At 35.9% G+C, this 25,284-nt stretch overlaps 1 protein-coding gene and 1 long non-coding RNA gene across 2 annotated transcripts; both read left to right on the forward strand.

The window, feature by feature from the left end:
* Positions 1-3,994: 3,994 nt before the first annotated feature.
* LOC127877957 (uncharacterized) lies at positions 3,995-25,169 on the forward strand. Its single transcript, XM_052424283.1, has 3 exons — positions 3,995-4,159; positions 19,898-20,130; positions 24,821-25,169. The coding sequence occupies exons 1-3, from the start codon at positions 4,093-4,095 to the stop codon at positions 24,956-24,958; spliced, it is 438 nt and encodes a 145-aa protein (XP_052280243.1). The 5' UTR covers positions 3,995-4,092; the 3' UTR covers positions 24,959-25,169.
* Positions 16,026-16,729, forward strand: LOC127877958 (uncharacterized). The gene is made up of 2 exons (XR_008048681.1): positions 16,026-16,319; positions 16,482-16,729. It is a non-coding gene; the product is annotated as an uncharacterized LOC127877958 (long non-coding RNA).
* Positions 25,170-25,284: the final 115 nt, after the last annotated feature.

The following is a 25,284-nucleotide window of genomic DNA, read 5'->3' on the forward strand; positions in this document are numbered from 1 at the left end:
TGATAAAGATATTAAAGAAAAGCGGTCCGAGAATGGAGCCCTGGGGTACATCATTAATAATTGATTCGAAAGTACTAAAGTTATCACCTATTTTAACACATTGTTTTCTGTTTGACAGATAACTATTTACCAAATCAAGAGCAGGGTCAGATAGACCTGTTTACATTTTAATATAAGTAAATTGTGAGATAAATAGTCGAAGGCCTTCGAGAGGTCCATGAGCACAGCTGCCAAATAGTTATCCTCATCTAGAGCCCGTTTCCAGTCTTCTGCAATTTTGAGAAGGGTTGTACTTCACCCTTGGCCTGGTCTGAAGGCACTTAACATAGGGTTAACGATGTTTTCTAGATGATCCAGCAGCTGTGTATACATGGCTCTCTCAAAGATCTTTGACGTTATAGGGAGTAAACTAACAAGGCGATAATTTCCCTTATCTAGAGTACTATTTTTCTTATGTATTGGGACTACCTGAGCTATTTTCATACACTCTGGAAAAACACATTCACTGAATGACCTATTTACAAGATTTGAGAGTGGATTAACAATAATTGGACTAGATAATTTTAACATTTTAACAGATAAATTGTCATAGCCTGTGGCTTTCCTAGCATTCATAGTATTCAATTGTTTCATCACAAAATCTTCTTTACCTGGCTTAAAATGCATATTTTTCTCTTTACCTACCATTATTCTATCAATTTTCTCAATGCTGGAGTGCATATCATCAAACACTACGCTACTATCACCAATATTTTTGCTACATTAACATAAAAATCATTAAAAATGTCAAAAATCTCTTTTTGGTCTGTAATAAGTTTTTCATTTTCTAATAAGACTGTGTTTTTGCTATCGATAGTTCCTTAATTTGTCAAAAATGGTTTGATAGTGTTCCAAAAATCCCTACTCTTACTTCCCCCCGAGCATCTTTCTATAAAGTATTATCTTACAGATTTCTTTCTTTCTTTATTTACTAGACTTCTACTTTTTCTATAATTATGCCAATTTCTATCTGATTTAACATTCTGAAATTTATTCAAAAAAAGCATCCTCTTTTTGTATACAAGCTTTTTCAAATTTGAGTTCATAAAAGGGGCTGGACATCTAGGTTGTTTCCTTGTTTTAACTGGTGCATGTTTATCATAACATTTAATAATTTCAGTGCCAAAATCCACTGCTGCTTGTTCACAATATTATTAAAATCAACATTTGATAAATCATTATGAAAAGATAAAAGGTTAAATTTTTTAAAACTCCTGTATTTTAATCCATTTAGATTTAGAACGAGGAACATCAGAGTTCAGCTGGAAACATATCATATTGTGAAAATCACTGAGATCACAATTAAAATTTAATATTTGTATACATTTATCAGGCATATTGGTCAGAATAACATCAATCAGACTAGGTTCGGTCTTGGACTTGAAGCATGTAGGTTCTTTGACCATATTGGTCAAATAAAAAATGTCACAGATTTCCATAAGACTTTTACATTTATCAACATGTTGTAGATCGTAATTTAGATCACCGAGAAAAACAAAGTTATCATATTTAACACTAATTTTTGTCCATGGTTTTAATAATGTCATTATAACAATCTGATTCTTTGGCAGATGGTGATTTATAAAGTCCTGATATAAGCCATTTTCTACCATTCAAAATAATTTCTAAACATTCAGACTCAATAACATTGAACTCCATCTGATTATGTCTGTCTGCAGCCTGGTCTGATCGAAGATATGCTAGAACCCCGCCACCATTTGCTGTACGATCCGCTCTCCAGAGATGGTAATTTTCAATTTGGAACTGAGCGTCTACATAAGAGTCATCACGTTTTGTTTCAGATATAAATAAAAGGTCTATAGTATTTTTAAGTAATAAATCTTTAACAAACGGAAATTTATATCGAAAACTGTTTATATTCAAGTAACCACACAGAAACTTGCTGACCTTTTATAATATATTTATACTTAAACCATTTTTAATCCTTCCAGTTCTGAAAGGATTTTCTTGAAAATACGACTTGTTCCAACTCTTGAAAAAGACCAGAGTGCTTTCCAACGGGGGTTCACTGCCAAAACCTCACCACTTCACACAGCGTTGATAGTCGAAGAGGTTTCCCGCGAGTATAAAGATAAGGGAGAGGACATTGATCTTGTTTTCCTTGACGCAAAAGCCGCTTTCGATGTTGTGGATCATCATCACCTACTACGCAGGTTATACCACTCTGGCGTTAATGATAGACATTGGACAATTTTTAAAAGTATTCATAAGCAGTCGACTAGTGTTGTGAAATGGGCAAATTCAAGATCAGATCCCTTTGAGGTTCTACAGGGTGTGAAACAAGGAGGGATCACCAGAACTGACCTATACAAAATTTACATCAACCCTCTGCTGAAACGTTTAGAGATGGCGGAAGAAGGATGTGTTATAGGTGATGTTAGGTGCAACACTAGTGCATGTGCAGATGATGTTACATTGAATTCTGGAAAACCAGGAAAAACATCAGTTCTTATAAGTATGGCCGAAACATTTGCCAACTACGAAAGATATATTTTACAGCCTAAAAAGACGGAGGCTCACAAAGTGGTTACAAGTTCTAGAAAAGAAATAGTTGAAGAAGATTTTGAAATATATGGAAATAAAATTACAAACACTAATATTTGTACTCATCTAGGTTTGAAACGTTCTCACACTATCAGCTCTACAGCGGAACAAAATGTTGATAACAATATTCAAAAAGCACGAAGAACAGTATATAGCTTTATGTCGTCATGTTTCTATGGTGCTGGTGGTTTGGACGTCCCATCAATTCTACATACTTTGAAAATGCATATCATTCTCATTCTGTTATATGGACTAGAAATTATTTTACCTAAAAAGACACAAATTGATAAGCTCGAAATTTTTCAAAAACGAATACTAAAGCAACTACTTGTGTTACCTAGTAGTACACCTGACATTGCAATCTACTCAATAAGTGGTCTCCTTCCAGTAAAAATCCAAATACACAAAAGAGCTTTAATCATGAATAACAATGTGTGTCTACAAAGTAAAAGTGCAGTGGAACGTCGTATAGCTGTTAGACAGTTGACTATAAAGAGCAACAAGAGCGCTAGTTGGTTTGTAGACATCCGTAAGTTATTCTGGCTGTATGAACTTGGCGATCCAGAAGATTTGCTCGAGTCTCCAACAGAGAAGGAACACTGGAAGAGAACAGTTAACAGGACAATAGACGATATATGGTTAAAACAGACAATTGCTGAATCAAAAACAATGAAAACTTTGCAAAATCTTAACATGAACATGGTTAAGCCAAGAAAACCACACCCTCTTCTACAACAACAGGCGGTCTCTACATACGATGCGAACCGGCAATTACTCAAACTCAAGTTTATGTGTGGCAAGTACATTTTGCAGAGTGACCGGGCATCCTTTAGTAAAAACAAGGTAGATGACACATGCAGAGTGTGCTACAAGTCTCCTGAGACACTTCAACACATGGTCCTCGAATGTTCGGGCTTGTCTGCGGTACGAGATCCTATCCTCCGTGACATAGAGAGTGAGATCGAAAAATCCTTCCTATGTCTGTGGCAATCGTACACACAAGATCAGAAAGTAACTGCTCTCATTGATTGTACTGTTCTTTACAAAAAGCACAAACTTTCCAAAGTAGAATGCCAGATACTTCACAAAATTGATTTTCAATGCCGGCGTCTATTTTTTACATTGCATACGAAACGCTTTAAAATTTTCTAGTTGTCGAAAGGTGTTGCATCCGCGCGTCCGCTTAATACAATTTCAAAGAGTGTTTGTTCTGAAAATAGTGCTGGGAATTTACTGATAACTAAAAAGCCTGACGGGTGCTACAACTCGGTTGATCCACTAGGATCGTCAAGACTTTGAAGAAGAAGAAGAAGATGCCTGAGACCGTATGTGAGCATGGAACGACAACTCTGCTTGGAGATCCGTAGAAGCACACGATGTATAGTGGTATGCACCCTGGTGCTTTTCGTCGAAAAGATACTGTCTGATCAGAATCTATAACGCTTCCGGTGTGAATTTCGACTGCAAGGGCAAGTTCTACACTTTAAAATGACACTTGTCCGCACTGTTATACGCCCGTGGAATTCATTGATGAAACAATCAGTGCGATTCGGAAGTAAGTTCATTCACAACATGATATTTACTACGCATATGTATTAGATTTTGATTGTTGACCTTGAAGTAGCATAACGCCCGGATATTTGTGTTCGGATCACGACTCACGTAGTTACTGTGGAAATTAGCGATAAGGAAATGCAACAAATGGTGCTTAATAATCTCAACCAGTTTTTTCATCAGAATAATCAGGAAGCATGAAAGAGGATTGTCATGTACTAGATAAAATCTACGCTACTTCGGGGCTATTTAATTACACAGGCAGCAGTATCATAAATTTGCCTCCCCCCCCCCCCCCTATCAGAAACTACCCTCTCCCCTCCTGAGCTTACCCCAGGGGTTCCAGATTGCTAAATATACACCTATTGTGTATCGTTTGACTTTTCAACAACGAATATTGACAAAGAATCACAGTTTGAAAAAATACCCCTCGTATAGGTATATATATACACAAGATATGCCTATTGCTCAAAGATTGTGGAATACGGGATGTGACCGTTTTCATCCAGAACACACATGTTTCCATACAGTTGCCACAAAATGCAACTGGATTTGTTAAAAGACATTAAAAGCAACGGATTACACAACTTATCGATCTCCTGTTCGGCTAATAGCGTTAATATTCAATTAACATCGACTTTCTCTCTACATGTCACTTGGTATTTCGTCTACACATGTACTGCATTTTAATTTTACAACCAAGCATTCGGTCCACAAAAAATGGCAGCAAAACACAGACATGTATCGAGAAAGTCGAAGTTAATTGAATATTAAAGGGGTGGGGGGGGGGTAGGGTCTGGGGGTGGGGGGGTCAAATTTATGATACTGATGCCTGTGTAATTAAATCAACCCTTTTCTTGTATTATCTTTATTTCTTCTTTTTTATTTCCTAAATAAAATCACAGGACTGTTACATCGTGCTTTGCTGGATCCACAAATAACAATATAATTTGTCAGGTAAATCATGTTAATATGCAGTGCTTTCCACAGGAATTTTTCTGACGCCCTGGGCTGTTAATGGCTAAATAGGGCAGCCCCAAATTTTTGTTTATTAGCTCACTTGAGCACAACGTGCTCATGGTGAGCTTTTGTGATCGCTTTTTGTCCGTCATACGTCGTGCGCCGTCAACATTTGCCTTGTTAACTCTCTAGAGGCCACATTTAGGCATTTTTACTAATATGGCTGTATAATAGCTATAGTAAAATCTTGTTAACACTCTAGAGGCTACATTTATAGTCTGATCTTCATGAAACTTAGTCAAAAGATTCATTCCAATAATATCTTGGACGAGTTCGAAAATGATGCCGGATGGTTGAAAAACATGGCCGCCAGGGGGCGTGACGTTTTTCCTGATATGGCTTTAGTTAAACCTTGTTAACACTATAGAGGCCACATTTATTTTCCAATCTTCAAGAAACTTGCTCAGAAGATTCACCCCATTGATATCTTAGATGAGTTAAAAAATGGTAGCCTTTGCTTGAAAAACATGGCTGCCAAGGTGTGGGGCATTTTTCCCTATATGGCTTTACATTGTATATCAGGGTTCCCAGCCAACCTGGAAATCAGGGAAAACCTGGAAAAATACTTTCACTTTTTCCAGTCAGGGAAAAATTAGGGAAATTTGGAAAAGTTCCTGAAATCAGGGGAAAATCAGGAAAAAATCAGGGATTTTTTTTTGGTCAGACTTTCCCGACTAGTGTCAAGAAGTCCATAAAATTAAAACAGCAAATTGATTCCTCTGCTTGGCTATGGTTACTTTGTAGTAAACATGTAGCTTACTTATGTCTGCAGCTGCTATTTATTGAGGTTGTCTAAAATAAGAAATAGGTCGAAATTATTATCCTGGAATATTTATTTTCCATCTGGGAAAAATCAGGAAATAATCAGGGAATTTTGTTCATACAAAAAGCTGGGAACCCTGTATATGGTTATAGTAAAATCTTGTTAACACTCTAGAGGCCACATTTATTGTCCAATCTTCATGAAACTTGGTTAGAAGATTCATACCAATAATATCTTGGACGAGTTCGAAAATGATGTTGGTTGGTTGAAAAACATGGCCGCCAGGGGGCGGGGCATTTTTCCTTATATGGCTATAGTAAAACCTTGTTAACACTCCGATCTTCATGAAACTTGGTCAGAAGATTTGTCCCAATGATATCTTGGATGAGTTCGAAAATTGTTTTGGTTTCTATAAAAACCTGACCATCAGGGGGCGGGGCATTTTTACTTAAGGCTATATATTGCTTTTGTAAAACCTTGTTAACACTCTAGTAGTGTTTTTCCCAGGCCATTTTAGCGTGGCGAAAAGGCACGCCGCCCTCCAGGATCGCCACGCTGCCCTTTTCAAAGGCAAATTTCGCCACGCGCCCTTCTTTTCAAAGGCAAATTTAGCCACGCGCCCTTAACGATAACATCTTTATTGCCTTACGATCTCACTTGGTCCGCAAAATCAGCGTCCTTCATTGTCTGTGATGCTCTGACTGTGCTTGATTTACTCGAGAGACGTCAATGTCTAATCGACTATATTAGTTGAGCAAATTTAATCTACTACAGTGCTCGATTTATAGGTAGACTGCTCCAAAGCTGTGAATTAGTCATGCGTGAATAACCCCGTGCCAGTATCAATCGATAATGCCAGAGGCTATGTCATACCAAGCGCACTTTTCGGTCGGCAATATGTAAAAATCGTTACTTCGGAGACTTTTGATGAAAAACTCGATGTTATTCTCGTGGCAATTGTGCATGATTGCATGCATTATTCAGTTATATCAAAACATATATTTTTACGCATAATTACATTTAAAAACACAAACAAATTTATTCTTTATCGCTTTCGTATTTAAGATAATTAGATCTAATTATTGAAATAATTACTGAGACGTATACTAATTTAACAAAATGCGAATCCCGTGTACGATTTAGCGTTGCTATGCGCACCTGTCGCTTACATCATTTGATCAACATGGCGGACTATACAGAATTAAATTGCGACTCGGCAAAAATGGCAAATAACGTCGTATACGATCGAATTAACGATGGAGATTATACGTTAAGAAGGAATTAATGAAATGTCTGTGATAAGCAACGATGCATAAAAATGTTTTAGATAGCAGCAACATTATTTATTTATTTGTAATCTACTTGGTGGATGTATGTCACGGAAACGAGTGTTTGCATATTGTTAGCGATCAATTTACTCGCAATGTTATTTTAACCATCTGGCAAGATTATTGTTAGAAAATGGGATAAGACAAACATGGTTTCATTTATATGTTAGTGGATCTGTGTATAATTAGATTCATATGCATATATTGCTTTATTATGTTTGTCGTGCTGTACAGTTTATTGAAACAGCATGGAACTTATATGTACATTGCAAGGTAAATATATTAATATAAATCATAGTAAGTTAAATACATCAATTACCATTAAATGTGCTTGTTAATATGTTATTTTTTCCACAACTGCTTCAGATGCGATTACATGTTGCCCCCTAATTCAGGTATTCAGGGACGTTTTTGCCCTTTTTTGCCTAAACTGCGCGCTAAAATGCCCTTTTTGAAAATAATGCGCCATGCCCCTTTGCCCTCCTGGGAAAAACACTATCTAGAGGCCACATTTATTGTCCAATATTCATGAAATATGGTCAGAAGATTTCTCTAAATGATATCTTGGATGAGTTGGGAAATGATTACGTTTGCTTGAATAACATGGCTGCCAAGGAGCGGAGCATTTTTCCTTATATGGCTATATATGGCTATAGTAAAATCTTGTTAACACTCTAGAGGCCACATTTATAGTCCAATCTTCATGAAAGTCGGTCAGAAGATTCATCCCAATAATATCTTGGACGAGTTCAAAAATGATGCCAGTTGGTTGAAAAACATGGCCACCACGGGGGCGGGGCATTTTTCCTTATATGGCTTTTATAAGTAAAACCTTGTTAACACTCTAGAGGTCACATTTATTTTCCGACCATGATCATGAAACTTGGCCAGAAGATTTGTTCCAATGATATCTTGGATGAGTTTGAATATGGTTTTGGTTGTTTTAAAAACATGGCCACCAGGGGCGGGGCATTTTTCCTTATATGGCTATAGTAAAACCTTGTTAACACTCTAGAGGCCACATTTATTTTCCAATCTTCATGAAACTTGGTCAGAAGATTTGTCCCAATAATAGGGCTGCAACAATATACCGGTATATCAGTATATATCGCAATACGCAATCCGCATATTGTATTGCGATATGATTTTCATCATACCGGTACGAAAATTTTACAAAAATTCACTCACATTTCGTCCAGAAAAGCCATCCCAAATAATGATAAAAAGGTCAACAAAACAAAGCAGTGTAAATTATTTTTTACGTAAAAATAGCATTCTAAAAAGTGTATTATACGGAGAAGCGTTGTTACATCCATGGGAGCATTCATTCGATGCTTTTGAACAGATTATCGTTGAATTAATTGCGCACAGCTGTAAATGTTTCGTTCGATTCTGATTTGAGCATTATTTGTAATCCGAATTTCGGAAACATGCTTCCAAATTTGAATGCTAAAGCAATAAAAAATTATAGCGTCAAATAAAAAGTGCTTTATCGTTTGTCTCAATAAAAAGCGCGCGAAAATTATACAGACATGTAGAACGTCGCATGGAAAGTATGGGTGTATTTTGTGTTGTATAAAAACGGGAACATCACATCAGCTGAATTACGCGTGTTCAGTGGGAAAAACGCCCCGGTTGGACGTTATTTCATCACATCTTTAAATAGTAACAATTTCAAAAATGTATTTGATACTTAAGAAAATTTGCGAATGTTTGTGTTTCTTATTATTCTTGAGCACATTTATAGGAAATATTTACCAGAATTTGCTTTAAAATTGGAATTTATGGGATTATCGGGTAATTGGCAAGTTATAATTTTGGTACAAGTTAGCAATATATTGCGATATATTGCAATACGGGTTTTTGAACTGACAATATATTGCAATACGGTTTTTGGCGTATTGTTGCAGCACTACCCAATAATATCTTATTATCTCAGGTGAGCGCCTTTGGGCCTTTTAGGCCCTCTTGTTACAAGATATGGCATTCCTTTTTAAATTTTATCACAAATTATTTATGCTGTATCTTCAGCGCTGCCGTTGTTTAGATAGGTCAGCATTGATTTTTGACAAGAAAATTTATTTTATACTCCTTGTATAGCATGTATTCAGCTGCCTTAGGTTTGAATGGTTGATAAAATAAGGGTGAAGAATTGATTGACAGCTAGCATCATATCAATTCAAAGAGTGGATGTTGTCAATGGTGTCAGGGGCAATGACACAAAACTGTAAATATTTGATGTTAGGCAATTCCGTTAACGTTTGTTGCACAACAAAATCATGAATGTTATGTGTAATGAAGGCACACAATTCTTGACCATAATTATTTAGTTTTGAAATAACCCATTTATCTAACACGTTTTTTGTACATATTTATACAAAAACAGCTAATAAGTCGGTTCATATTTTCATCAGCAGAATGAAATTGAAAGCACTGAATAACATCAGGGTTTTTTTTAGAAAAAGGGGAAGACGCTGGACGCTGGGTGAAAGGGGAAAATAGAGTGCAAAAGAGACATATTTGGGGAAAAAATAAAAACAGTTTTAATCAATGTCTATATTATATACATACTATCAACTGGTTATTTTTCTTTTAATGACAACAAGGGCATATCACAAATCATAATATAACATACAGTTTTCAATATAGAAATAATGATTATGGTACTTGTCCAAGTGCAAACATAAGTTATTTTATACATGTTCATTTAACAGTGGTGTCAATTGTCCAAAATTTTAAATCCTGAAAATTAGGCCGGGGCTCTTGGAATCGCAGCCGTATGAACCAATAAGAAATAAAGGGCAAAGCCCCCCACCTCACCCAGAGCCCTTACTATTTTTTTTTAAAATAGTATTTCCAATTGAAATTTCAGGTGAATACAATTCGAATTATTATAAACCACACCGTCCGTATCACCGCATGTGTATTCGTCATTCTATTTCTTCTATAAAGAACTTCGAAAATAAATTATAATCGACGAAAAAAAATGTATCTGAAAACGACCATCCGAAAAATTGTGTGCGCTTTGCAAATGAAATAAAATGTGCATATCGTTTGACTGCAGACAATGAAAACCAGTTACCTTGCAAATACGTAATTAATATACACTTTTATTGACATATTGCTTTACAATAGCATAGATTGTGGGTAAAAAAAACAACTTAACTATCACCTTTTAAATTCAAAATATAATCGGCAAAAACTGAGAAAGGTGTTACATCATCAACATAGAACTAATTATTTAATTATCATCCTTTAATTCAGATCGATAGTCGGTAGAAAGTTGTATAAGTCATCAGCTAAGAAATTATTTATTTATTGTTACGCTTCTTTTTCATTTGTTATCTTAAACAAATTGCCATAGGCTGCTATATTGTTGGCAGACGACAATATAAACTGTGTATTCCATGTAAACAGTGTCTGCGCATGAATGACCCAATATTAGACTATGTGTGAGCGAACTCAATGTTGATTGGCCAGCTATCACGTGTGCTTCAATTACAGTAAGGTCAAGTGATGGCTCATGTTCTGGTGCAGACCGGTTTTTGTTTATTGTTCAAATTGCGAACAATTTCATTGAAACAAAGAGATAGATAGATAGACTTTTATTTTCCTCCATTCATGGAGAGCATAATATATAATACAGCAAGGAAATTTAATCGAGTATATACATTTTCAGCCATAAAGTGCGAAATGTTCTGCATGACATTGCAAAAATTAACAGGAACCGCACACTACACATTCTAATCAAACTCCGTAGACGCTTATTTCTATTTTAACGTGTTTTCGCGACCACCTCAAATGAGCTAGTATTATGATGGATAATTAAGCAATCAAAATTAACAATATTCTATTTAAAGCTTAAATAAATGCCAAAAAAGATAAGTTTTGGTGAAAAATGATATTCTTGGAGGGGAAATTGTATTTTGAGGGGAAATAATTCTGGTAGGGGAAGACGCCGACTATCGGCGTCAATTTCTTAGTAAAAAACCCCCTGAACATTGAATAAAAAACCGGAAGCGTCACTGTCACATTGATTCGGAAGTTAAAGCACAGTGGTTCCACTCAACTAAGGAACTACAAATGCGTAACAATACGTATCCAATTGGTAAAGGGCTAAACCACCTTCGGAAAAGTCTGGGTGTGTGTGGTTAAGAATCAGTTTCTTGGTTATCTCAGTCCCTGGAGTGCCATGCTAGTGTTCCAATGTTCATTGGTTCTAGCTTAAGACATCTGAATGCTGAAACGACTGTCTTAAGACAAAAAGATAAAAATGAACATTAAAATTATGGAAATTCAAGCATTTGCATGAAAAACAATAAAATATAGTGTTTGGCGATGAAAAATGAATTCTATTAAACCGATATATCTACTTTCATAGCCTCATAGGTTAATTTAAATAATTCTGTTTATAAAATTGTGTTCTGATTATTATGTATAAATAAATATAGAACAATCTGAATGACACTTAGTCTCATGATTTATTTATACAACTAGGCCGAGATTGAATCTTGATCCAAATCTAGGTCATCAGCTCATATCTTGTAAAACCCTTGTTACCGCCCTAGAGGCCATATTTATGATTCTATTTTCATGAATTTTGGTTGGAATGTTCATCTAAATCTGAGCTCATTTTGAATCTTTAATGAGCAACCTAAAACTTGTCAAATCTTAGAAAAACTGCTTCCTCTCAAGAGGCCATATTTATGACTCAATAATGATATAACTTGACCAGAGTGTCCAACTTGACATTTTCTACACTGAGCTCTTATCAGGGTCACTGGCTCAAGTGTTCAAAATCTAGGTTAACAGTAACAATCTTATAAAAGCCTTGTTTCTTACTCTAGATGGCACATTTTTCATCCTATTCTGAAAAACTTGGTCAGAAAATTTAGCTGAACAATATCTAGACTGATTTTTGATCATGCACATTCAAAAACTAGGTCACCAGGTCAAATCTATGAAAATCCTTTAAATGCTCTGGAGGGGACATTAACAACTCAATCATTAATCAATCAATTCTGATCTTGGTGAGAATGTTTTTTATAGCCAATATCTCAGCCCTGTATAAATCTGGATTACACACATTTAAAACATTGGTCACATCTTTGAACAAACTTATTACTACTCTTATAGCCATATTAATTACTCCTTTTTGATAAAACATCAGAATATTTATTTTGACATGTTCTTGGCCAAGTTTGAATCTTGGTCATACCTGTATGTGTACACAAACTAGAAAACCTGGTAGAATCTAAGAAAAAGCTTTATACCACTCTAGAGGCCACATTTATTACTCAGTGTTGTTGAAACATGGTCAGAATGTTGATCTTGATAATATCTAGACCATGTTCAATCAAATCTTGGTCACATGGGTAAAAAAAATAGGTCCCCAGTTTAAAAGTTATTAGAAAAACCTTACAACCAGTGAGTCTACAAGCCACTTGCTTCGTTCTTGTTGAAACTTGGTCATAATGTTTATTTTGACAGCTCTGGGCTGAATTTGAAAGCGAATCATGTGTCTAAAAATTACTACTTTAGAGGCCATTTCCATGACTCCTGATAAAACCTTATAAGAATGTTGATCCTGACATTTTAAAGGCTGATTTTAATTTTGGTTACATGTTAAATTTCCAGGCCTCCAGGTCAAATGTTAGAAAACCTTGCTGAATGTACCACTAAAGGCCACATAAATGGGTGGTGTTCTGAGAAAACTGGGCATTATGCATGTGCGTAAAGTGTCGTCCCAGATTAGCCTGTGCAGTCCGCACCGGCTAATCAGGGACGACACTTTCGCTTTTATGACATTTTTCACTTAAATGAAGTCGCTTTTTAGCAAAAATCCAATTTATGCAGAAAGTGGCTTCCCTCGTTAGCCTGTGCAGACTGCACAGGCTAATCTGGGATGACACTTAACTCACATGCATTAAGCCCAGTTTTCTCAGAACGCGGCTCATATGATCAAAAACTTAAGGAACTTGGTCAGAAAGTTCATGTTGGCAATACCTAAGCTGTATTCAAATCTGCTTTAGATCTGGTCAAGATACCCGGTCTAGTCTTCAGTGTCGGTGATTGCTTAAGAACAATCAAGGCTCATGATATCCTTCGGTTTTTAGCTCCACTGGCCAGAGGCCAGCGGGGCTTATGTCATGGTTCTGTGTCCTCATGCGTGCGTGCGTCCGTTCGTTAACTTCTTTTCCTAAACTTCTGGTCCAATTCTGATGAAATTTCTTAGGAATGTTCCTGGGGTGAACCCTTTCAAATTTGTTCAAATTATGCCCCTGGGGTCAAATTTGACCCTGCCCCGGGGGTCACAAAATAGAAAATTTGCTTATATAAGGCCTATTTTGCGAAAACTTTAAAAATCTTTTCTTCCATAAACATTGGGCCTAGGGCTACCCAAATTTGGTATGTAGTGACATCTTATAGTCCTCTACCAAGTTTCTTCAAATTATGCCCCTGGGGTCAAATTTTACCCTGCCCTGGGGGTCACAAAATTGAACATATGCTTCAATAAGGCCTATTTTGTGCAAACTTTAAAAATCTTTCTGTCCATATCCGTATGGCATAGGGCTACCAAATTTGATATGTAGTGACATCTAATAGTCCTCTTCCAAGTTTGTTCAAATTAAGCCCCTGGGATCAAATTTGACCGTTCCCCAGGGGTCACAAAATTGAACATATGCTTATATTGGGCCTATTTTGTGCAAACTTTAAAAATCTTTCTGTCCATAACCACTGGGCCTATTTCTACCAAATTCGGTATGTAGTGACATCTAATAGTTCTCTACTTAGTTTGTTCAAATTATGCCCCTGGGGACAAATTTGACCCTGCCCCGGGGGTCACAAAAATGAGCATATGCTTAAATAAGGCCTATTTTGTGCAAACTTTAAAAATCTTTTTGTTCATAATTATAGAGACTAGGGCTACTAAATTTGGTATGTAGTTACATCTTATAGTCCTCTACCAAATTTGTTCAAAGTATTCCCCTGGGCTCAAATTTGACCCTGCCCACGGGTTCACAAAACTGATTGATTTTTACCAGGGGAGATTACTGCGGTCGTGCAGCTGTGGCCAACAACAACAACAACATCTTGTAAACATGAGATAAAACCCTGTAATTTAGTGCCATTTAAGATCAGATGGTGACTGCTTACAAAGGAATTGATGTAAGAACATGTTTTATGCATGTTTTTCTTATAAGCTGAAAAAAGTCGGGTTTTATTTTAATACGTCAAAAGTGACCATATATCCGGATGAAAATATTTTGGATGACATGTTAATTTCATGTCTTTTTTGTAGTGTTTAAACCAGTTTAATAATATCTTATTATGTCCCCCTTCGAAGAAGAGGGGGTATATTGTTTTGCACATGTCGGTCCGTATGTCCGTGCACAAGATGGTTTCCGGATGATGACTCAAGAACCTTAGGCCTAGAATCATAAAACTTCATAGGTTTGATCATGACTCGCAGATGACCCTAATTGATTTTGAGGTCACTAGTTCAAAGGTCAAGATCACGGTAACCTGAAATAGTTAAATGGTTTCTTGATGATACATATGTAACTCAAGAACGCTTATGCCTAGGATCATGAAACTTAATAGGTACTTTTATCATGACTCGCAGATGACTCCTATTGATTTTCAGATCACTAGGTCAAAGGTCAAGGTCACGGTGACCCAAAATAGTAAAATGGTTTCCGGATGATAACTAAAGAACGCTTATGCCTAGGATCATGAAACTTCATAGGTACATTGATCATGACTCGCAGATGACCCCTATTGATTTTCAGGTCACTAGGTCAAAGGTCAAGGTCATGGTGACCCGAAATAGTGAAATGTTTTCCGGATGATCACTCAAGAACGCTTATGCCTAGGATCATGGAACTTCATAGGTACATTGATCATGACTCGCAGATGACCCCTATTGATTTTCAGGTCACTAGGTCAAAGGTCAAGGTCATTTGAAAAAAAAGAAGTATTGTCATCACCTTGGCGTTGGCGCCTGGTTAAGTTTTGTGTTTAGGTCCACTTTTTTCATAAAGTATCAAAGCTATTGCATTCAAACTTGGTACACTTACTTACTATCATGAGGGGACTGGGCAGGCAAAGTTAGATAACTCTGGCGTGCATTTTGACAGAATTATGTGCCCTTTTTATACTTAGAAAATTGAAAATTTGGTTAAGAAAAAAGTATGCTTTTTGCGATGGGAATATAGCCGAATTTCGTCTATAAAATCGGGCCAAAAAAAAACCTGCCTATGATCATGAAACTTCATAGGGACATTGATCATGACTGGCAGATGACCCCTATTGATTTTCAGGTCACTAGGTCTAAGGTAAAGTTCACAGTGACTCAAAACAGTAAAATGGTTTCCGAGTGATAGCTCTAGAATACTTAGGCCTAGGATCATGAAACTTCATAGGTACATTTATCATGACTTGCAGATGACCCCTTTTGATTTTCAGGTCACTAGGTCAAAGGTTAAGGTCACAGTGACAAAAACGTATTCACACAATGGTTGCCACTACAACAGACAGTCCATATGGGGGGCATGCATGTTTCACAAACAGTCCTTGTTGATTTTAAAAACACAACTTCCATGAACATAATCATTTCAAGAAAAGTCAATATATGATAGTGCATATTAAACTCAAACTTTGTATCCAAGAGAAGGTGTTAAAATTAATGAAGTGCAATGTTCTTAACTATCATATAGGCTGCTTTTTAATTACTAATGATTCATTGTTCTATTTGTGAATTGTGACTCATGAATTGTGGATATGATTGTCAATTGCTCAACGATCTATGTATATTTCTGACCATTTTATTAACCAGGTTTTCCGAAGGAAAAAACTGGTTATTAGATTGGCGAATGCGGGCGGGCTGGCTGGCTGGCTGGCGGGCTGGCTGGCTGGCGGGCTGGCGGAATAAGCTTGTCCGGGCCATAACTATGTCGTTCATTGTCAGATTTTAAAATCATTTGGCACATTTGTTCACCATCATTGGACGGTGTGTCGCGCGAAATTATTACGTCGATATCTCCAAGGTCAAGGTCACACTTTGAGTTCAAAGGTCAAAAATGGCCATAAATGAGCTTGTCCGAGCCATAACTATGTCGTTCATCGTCAGATTTTAAAATCATTTGGCACATTTGTTCACCATTATTGGACGGTGTGTCGCGCGAAATAATTACGTCGATATCTCCAAGGTCAAGGTCACACTTTGAGTTCAAAGGTCAAAAATGGCCATAAATGAGCTTGTCCTGGCCATAACTATGTCATTCATTGTGAGATTTTAAAATCATTTGGCACATTTGTTCACCATCATGGGACGGTGTGTCCCACGAAAGAATCACGTCAATATCTCCAATGTCAAGGTCGCCACGACTAAAAATAGATTTAAAAAAAAAAAAAAACTTACAAAGGGGGTTAATTTTTTTTTGTCATTTCAAAAGTTCAGTTTGAGTTTTCTCCCTTTATCAGATTTTTTTTCACAATGAAAACCTGGTTTTGTGACAATTTTGTCCCTTGTAATTTTCTTAATATAAGTTATGAATTGATCTTAGAAGTCAAATGTATTACTTATCTAAATACATTTATAAATATAAAGAAATAATCATTAGATTATCATAATATTCTCAGGCCTGTTTGGGATGTGTGGGTTGTTAATTATATTTTGAGATCATGATTCTTTACAAAGAAAGATGCTACTATTGTATTTGTTATAAATATGTGAAAGGCTGTAAGAAGGAACCAGAGATAATTAACCCTTTACCAAACACTAACAGGATTTTACGGGTTTGTAGCTGAGTAATTTCTTCTTTTATCACAAATATTTTTACTCTACCTGATCATTTCCTTCATATTCAATTACAATTTAATTGTCATCTGCAACCTCTTTTAAATTGGGGCAGTCCAAAATGTGTTGTTTGGTAAAGAGTTAAGGCATTTTGATTCCTATGGATTTTGTGAATCTGTTTCAAATCAAATGCGTAGATTTAATCTTCAGCATCTAAAAATATGTGAAATAGAAAGAACGACATTATCTTTTGGAGAGATAAATGTACCTAAGTTATAAGCAGAGAACCTGTGCGACAATGCCCGGGCTTTTTAGTAGGGCTATAATGTTACATTCGAATATTCGAATTACTGGAATACGGCTGTGGACAAATCGTATTCATTATTCGCCACCTACCAAACTGAATATTTAACGAATACGAACAACGTGGTTTTGAGTTTGAAAGTTTGATCATCTGATCTTACATAACAAATGAAGGTTCATACAATAAACCCCTATATTTAAATGTTCTTCTCCTTATTCCAACGTTTTTCATCATGTTTACCCCATCCAATATGTTACACAGTGAGATTATCAACAAAAATGGCGGGCACTGGTTCAATATTTACGACATTGAATTGAAAAATCTTTCGATGGTTGTTTAATGTTTATTTAGGTAAATACGAGTGATTTGATGCACAAACATACACACAAAGGATTAGCAGATGGAATTTCTTTTTTGTTTATCTTTACGACAATGATTGTGCAACTTCTCAACAAAAATGGAGCTTAGCAAAGGGAATGCTATTTATATCCTTGACCGGCAAATAGTCATAGTTTCATACTATATAATGTCATGTCAAGTTGCTTAATTGTTCTACTCAAGGATTTTATTGGTACTAGTCATGTTTTCAAAACTGTGTTCAAAGTTTAGTCAGTGTTTTGTTATTTCAAAGTGTTATATTTCATATTTTCAGTATTCAATGATACGTAATTAATCAAATTGACAAATACTACCAGTTTCATACTGTATAATGTCATGTCAAGTTGTCAGTATTACTTTTGTTCATTTAAATACATATTCGGAAATAATATTCGTATTCGCCACCCTGTATTCGTGATACGTATCGTATTCGTCACATAGTGCATTCGTTACAGCCCTACTTTTTAGAACCCATCTATTAACAAATTTATTTTGTGGAGATATCAGTTCTACAAATTTGCTTGTTTAAACTTGCAGTTGTGAATCGGTCATTGCGCACTTTGAAAACTGTACGACATGTCTTAAGAATGAGACATTAAATTGATTCAAGTGCTATTTTGGTATCAAACTAAAATCTCAGGAAAGACTTAAATTGTGGGAACCTGAAAGTTAAATTCTAGCTTTAGTAATAGTATGTGTACTGGTAAATCTTCAAGAAAATGAAATTAAAGATGACCTTGAAATCGCAAGGTAGTCAGATGAACCAGGGGTTAAGCTAGGCTCAAAATCCAGGGAACTTATGGCTGAGAATCCTCCTGTGTCAATTTTCTACATCAAATCGAATTTAATCAGTCAATGTCTGGCACAAACCCCGGGCCGATAGGAGCTTCGGGAGAGGTGTCCCCTCCCGACGTTGATTAAAAAAAAAATTAACATGTCAATTGACGTTCTGTGGAGCGCTAAAACTCTAAGAAAAACAGCGTAAAAAGACGTCATTTGATGCGCTATGACTCTTCAAGAAAATCCCCAAGCTATAAAGTCATTTAAAAAGATAGATTTTAATTGTTTTTAAACTTTCCTGCATAGATAATAAAATCTCGACTCGAACGATTCCCCAATACATCCGTTTCAACCCGACTCTATTACTGCATACTTGCTACTTTTCAAGTTTTTATTCATTACACGATAATCCCATTTATTCCATTTTTTAAAGCACTTTCTGGTAAATATTGACGATAATTGCTCTCAATAATTTCTTTAACACAAACGTTGCCATTTTTTTAAAGTATAAAATAAATTTCGGCTTAAGTGACTATTTATAGATTTGATGAAATATTGCCATTGAACAGGGGTCAATCCCCGGACGTGTTGTGTTCTGGTTTATACAACGCTGAATACATCCACGCTTTCTATGCAAATGACAAGACATTGTACATGCTGCATAATTTTCGCGCCCTTTTAATTAAGAAAAACGGTCAACACAAAGTAAATTTACACTGCTTATTTGACGCAAGAATATGTCAACGTCTGGGTAATATGTACATTCGGAAGTGTGTTTTGGATTTAAAAACGTGTTAACGTGGCAATTACATGTACGTCAAGAGTCGTCTGCATGACTTAACTGCAGGTATTGTCTTCCTACCAGTGCTGTCGTTCATACAAAGCGTGCACTATCATTGGCCAATACTGATTTTCCAATACAATGACGCTTCGCCTTTAGGCGGGCTTTAGTTGGGTAAAGCCACAAACGATTGTAAATCGGCTTTCAAAATTTTCGGTGAAGTCGATATCCCTTTGATCTTAAGCTGCAGTAACTGCCAGAATACACTGATCGGACAATTTCAAGCGCTCCGCGGACTCTGATTTCGAAATTCAAGCGCCCTGCTGAGGGACCGTTAAATTGCCTGTGGAAAGCACTGAATTAATGTATCATGCTATATGTTTTAGTATTATTGCCAAGGGGCCCATATACTCAACTAAAATATAGGTTAACATTGAATTAAAAGGTAGGAATGATGCTTTTTTTCATGCTGCTTTGCTTTGTCAGACCTTTCAGTGTTTTGTAAGTAATTTTAAACAAAACACCAGTTTCTGGATGACTTTTTCAGGAATTTACTGATAAAAATGTTGTGTATTGCTGACAGGTTCTGTGACCCCCCACAACAGCCCCTTTCAGCAGGAGCTGCAAGATTGGCATAAGGAAAATTATCCCGAGGAGTACATGACCCCCAGAGAGAAAGCTCTCTATTATGGTGCCACCCTTGATCATCTGCCTGTAGTCAGTGGACCCTTTGCAAAGGTGTATGCTGAAAAGCAAAGGAACTACCATATGCATCTGTTTCTGGGAGCAACTATTTTAATTGCATCAATTGTGCTTGTAAGTGATTGCTTACATTACCTTCATCTTAAAAATTGTGTGCAATGACATATTGCTTTAATGTATGTGAATGTGCCAAGCTCTTTAAACAGGGGGTTTAATGCATGTGCTTAAAGTGCCTTCCCAGATTTAACTGTTCAGTGTGCACAGGCTAATCAGGGAATACACTTTCCGCCTAAACTGGATTTTTATGTCACCCAGTCTATACTGGGGGACATGTTATTTTTGCCCTGTCTGTTTGTTGGTTTGTTTGTGTCAAACTTTAACATTGGCCATAACTTTTGTAATATTGAAGATAGCAACTTGATATCTGGCATGCATGTGTATCTCATGGAGCTGCACATTTTGAGTGGTGAAATGTTAAGGTCATCCATCAAGGTCAAGGTCAAATATATAGGGGGAAATTGTGTTTCCCAAGCACATCTTGTTGCTAAGTAAAACTAAAAATCTCAGTAGAGCAGAAAGCTTGGTCACTGCTTTGCCAGTGCAGACTGTTTAGGCTAATCTGTGACATCCCTTTATGCACGCACATGCATTAAGTCCTCCTCTACGCACATGCATTAAGTCCTTTTTTCACAGTTTGGGGAATGGTGACAGGCACTGCCGTCAGAAAGTGGAATTTTTCAATAAAAAAGGGATTTTTTTTAGCTAAGCTTGATGCAATTATTATGCCCCCCTTCGAAGAAGAGGGGGTATATTGCTTTGCACATGTCGGTCAGTCGGTCGGTCTGTCGGTCAGTCCGTCCACCAGGTGGTTTGCGGATGATAACTCAAGAACGCTTAAGCCTAGGATCATGAAACTTCATCGGTACATTGATTTTGAGATCACTAAGTCCACGGTCAAGGTCACTGTGACCCGAAATAGTAAAATGGTTTCCGTATGATAATTCAAGAACGCTTTTGCCTAGGATCATGAAACTTGATAGGTAGATTGATCATGACTCGCAGATGACCCCTACCGATTTTCAGGTCACTAGGTCAAAGGTCAAGGTCACGGTGACCCGAAATAGTAAAATGGTTTCGGGATGATAACTCAAGAACGCTTATGCCTAGGATCATAAAACTTGATAGGTACATTGATCATGACTCGCAGATGACCCTATTGATTTTGAGGTCACTAGGTCAAAGGTCAAGGTCACTGTGACCCGAAATAGTAAAAAGGTTTCCGGATGATAACTCAAGAACGCTTATGCCTAGGATCATGAAACTTGATAGGTAGATTGATCATGACTCGCAGATGACCCCTATTGATTTTCAGGTCACTAGGTCAAAGGTCAAGGTCACAGTGACAAAAAACATATTTACAAAATGGCTGTCACTTCAACTGAGAGCCCATATGGGGGGGCATGCATGTTTTACAAACAGCCCTTGTTATATTTTACTTTGATGTAAAACATTTATCAAATGCTTTAAGACAAAATTTGTGTCCAAATGATCTATTATTTGGGTTTTTTAAATGGTGTTTTCATGGATTGGAGAAAATTAAGGAAAAATGTGCATCAGCATGGAAATTACAGCAAAAAATTAACCATATAAAATCAAATAAATATATAAAATAAAACAAATGATCACAGAGAACTTATGTGAAAAACAATAAATAAGTAATATGTATCTTTATTATCAATATTGTTTAAAAAAAATGTCGGGAAAGAACAAGGGGCGTTAAGTGGTGTTATCTATTTGCTTTTAAGCAATTGCCTTAAAAACTATTATGATAACTCTTGTTTTTATTTTTATCTCACTTGAGCACAAAGTGCTCATGGTCAGCTTTGTGATCAGCTTTGTTTGTCTTCGTTTTTTGTCTGTTATGCATTTTCAATATTTTCCCAATCTTCATGAAACTTTGATTGAACAGTTATCGCAATGATATTGCGTCTGAGTTTAAAACTGAATTGTTTGGGGGGAAAATTAAGGTCCTAAGGCCAAATTCAAGAAAAAGCTTGTGAAAACTTGTAGACCTAGCAGACATGTTTTTTGTCCTGTCATCGTATCACTTGCTCAGAACAAATGTATTAATTAATGTTTGAAAATGCTTCCAGTCTATTGAAAAAATATCCGGGGTTGGTGGAGGAGTCTTCCTTATATGGCTATAGTGAAACCTTGTAAACTTTTTGGAAGTCACATGTTTTTTTGCCTAGTCATCCTGTAACTTGCTCACAAAATATGTTTTAATTGTATATCATTATGGTATGATTATGAAATTATTTTTGGTCAATTGAATAATATTGCTGCTAGGGTATGGGGCGGTTATCCTTAGAATGAATATTGTGTAATGTTGTTAGAACTCTTCGAGGCTTATTTTTTGTTTGATCTCCAAAAAAGTTTTCAAAACAATTGTCTCAATGATATCTTGTCTGATTGTGTGAGAAGGAGTTTGGTCCAAGCATAAATTTCCTTATAATACCATATTAACAAAAATTGTGAAAACACTAGAGGTCACATCATTTTTGCCCAATTAGGCCACTCCAAATTGATTTGTTGGTTTACGGATTTTTTTGAAAAAAAAGTTGAAGAGGCGAGCGAAAGAAAATAAAAAAAAGTTGGAAACAGGAAAATTCTCGAGCAAGCGAGGAGCGAAAAATAAAAAAAATCTTATTTCGATAGAAAATTTTTGCATTAACAAGAGATACAGGTTTAAACAGCTATAGTTTACATTCAAATCAATTCTTATACAAAGAAAAGAATCTATGTACAAACAAGCAATACTATATCTATGAGTTACATACTTTTCACATAAAAATGCACTAAAATTAGGTTTCAGCACTTAAACTTTAAAATGTAGAACACAAGTCTAAAGCTAGTGTTTTCATATCTGGAATAGCATTATTTATAAGTTTTAATTAAAAATCTTCTAATGCAATTAGAAAAATAATGTTTATATTTTTATTTTGAATAACTATTCCATGAAGATTCTGCACGGTTATATGAATTTGCAGCCGTTAAAGCCGTTAAAGCTTCAAATATGATTTCATGTCAGAACAATGCTACAGCAAATTGACGTTAAACGATATGAGGTCGATGAATATTGACCTCATATTTATAGGAGTAAGTTGCATATGACCTTTGACCACAAAATATAACCATATCAATGAAGAAGGGACACATATTGCTGCTTATATTTGTTTGAAGTTTTAAATAGTGAAAGATGTGAAAAGGTATACCATGTTGCAAGCTGTGAAAAGGTATACCATGTTGCAATAGCACTTGAAGAGGGACAATCATCAAATTGATAATGACAGAAAGTCGGACAAAGGCAATGCATATAATCCATTGTCACGACCTTATTTTAAAAGGGAAATATCGATGTTGAACTTGAACAAAGACATTCAAATAAGTCACAGAACGAAGCAGATGTGTTTATATTTAAAAGGGTTGCCTGCAGCCACTCTTCACCGCAATTTGTTAAAATGGTTACAACAGCGAAAACATGTGCTGCTCATGCGGGAAGCCATTTTTTCTGGTCGTCTCAATCGAATTTTTTAGCATCTGCAGTTATCGATTAAAATGGTTACGAAACACTATACATGTATGTGGCATTCGTATTCAGCTTCAAAATCGTTTTTGCGAGATTCCTTTTTTTTTCACAAATTAAAAAAAACACATGCGCTATGGTTACAGAAGGACAAAAAAATGAGTGCTAGCGGTAAACAAATAATTATTTTTTTCCATTTTGAAAAAATAGTTGCGGCAAATCGGACGACCAACAAATCAATTTGGAGTGGCCTTATGGCAATCATCATGAAACTTGCTCAGAATGAAGTATCTCAGCTGAGTTCCAAAATAGTTTGGGTGGATTGAAACGTGGCTAGCAAGATGCAGGGTGGTTTCCTTATCTCAGCTGAGTTCCAAAATAGTTTGGGTGGATTGAAACCTGGCTAGCAAGATGCAGGGTGGTTTACTTATGTTGCTTAAGTGAAACATTGTGATCATTCTGAGTAATTATTAACAATCTTGGTACCTTCATACTTAAAAAAACCAACAGTTTGTATCCCTCCCCACCCATGTTCCTCATACAGCGTGGTGTACAGGATATTTCTAACCAGAGGCAGTGCTCCTACTTTTTTAAATGCACAATGTTCAAACTTGCTTCATTGTTCCTCATAAGGATGAGAAGTTTTTCCTTAGTAATTTTTATAATCCCATTTTAAAAATAAAAAGTTGTGCCCAAATTAAATTTAGTGGTTCTATCTTATAATGATGCTAAATATTAAATAGAAGCAAAATAACTGTTCTAACACTGAAAATTCCATACATGTTGTTGTAATAAATTGTATTTTTGTTTTTATATATAATTCGCCTTAAATTTTTTTTTCACCAAATGCCCCTGGGGGTCAACATTGGCCATGCTTTGAGCATTACAAGATTTTATTGACTTATATAACATGATTGCCTAAAAATATTTTCCTCTAAAACTAGAAGGCCCAGAGGTTTAATCCTTGGTTCAAAATATGGTTTTGTTGTCCTTTTCTGAAAGAGTTCAAATAATTTCAGTAGAGACTGAGTCATGACCGGCCACACCCCTGGGTTACATGATTTTCATTTATATTTTTGTATTAAACATTGTGTATGGTAGTGCCCCTTAATTTTTTAACAATTACCCTGTCGACTTTACTGGTTGATTAATATATAATATTGGCAGCATGCAGGGTCAGAGGTACATGTATTTATTGTTTGCTGATGTTTTTTTCAGACAAATATGTCAGGAATTTTGAGTGGGCCCAACCTTTCCAAGCCACTCAATATTGATGAGCTGTACAATCCAAGGAACGACATGCGTGATACTCACCGATACCAGATCATCCTTGAGTTGGATGAGGACGAAGAGTAGAAGAGTTCTCTCCCTTAAATTGAAAATTGAATGAAAGTTTTTGTTTAATTTCATTGTTAGTTGTTTAAAGACTTAATTCATTCCGAAAAAAAAGTGAAGTTTATACAAAGAATAAAACGCAAACAATTGAGAACTAGACATTGAAGGAATATTTATGAGTTTTGTAACTGATGTTTGTGATCTTTTTAATGTAATAAATAGGTAAAAAAGACCATTGTTATATAGATTGATGAAGTAGTAAAAACACCAGCTTTTTGAAAAACACATTTATTTCCTACAAATTTGACCTCCAAATATCTTGTAAATATCTTGTAAAAGCTATTTAA

This window comes from Dreissena polymorpha, chromosome 4 (assembly GCF_020536995.1).
Source record: "Dreissena polymorpha isolate Duluth1 chromosome 4, UMN_Dpol_1.0, whole genome shotgun sequence".
Classification (NCBI taxonomy): domain Eukaryota; kingdom Metazoa; phylum Mollusca; class Bivalvia; order Myida; family Dreissenidae; genus Dreissena; species Dreissena polymorpha.

Excerpts from the sequence above, each read along its gene's own strand:
- LOC127877957 (XM_052424283.1), top strand. The coding sequence starts at position 4,093 with ATGACACTTGTCCGCACTGTTATACGCCCGTGGAATTCATTGATGAAA. Across the intron at positions 4,160-19,897 it reads ACAATCAGTGCGATTCGGAA|GTTCTGTGACCCCCCACAAC; the intron begins GTAAGTTCATTC and ends TATTGCTGACAG. Across the intron at positions 20,131-24,820 it reads TAATTGCATCAATTGTGCTT|ACAAATATGTCAGGAATTTT; the intron begins GTAAGTGATTGC and ends TGTTTTTTTCAG.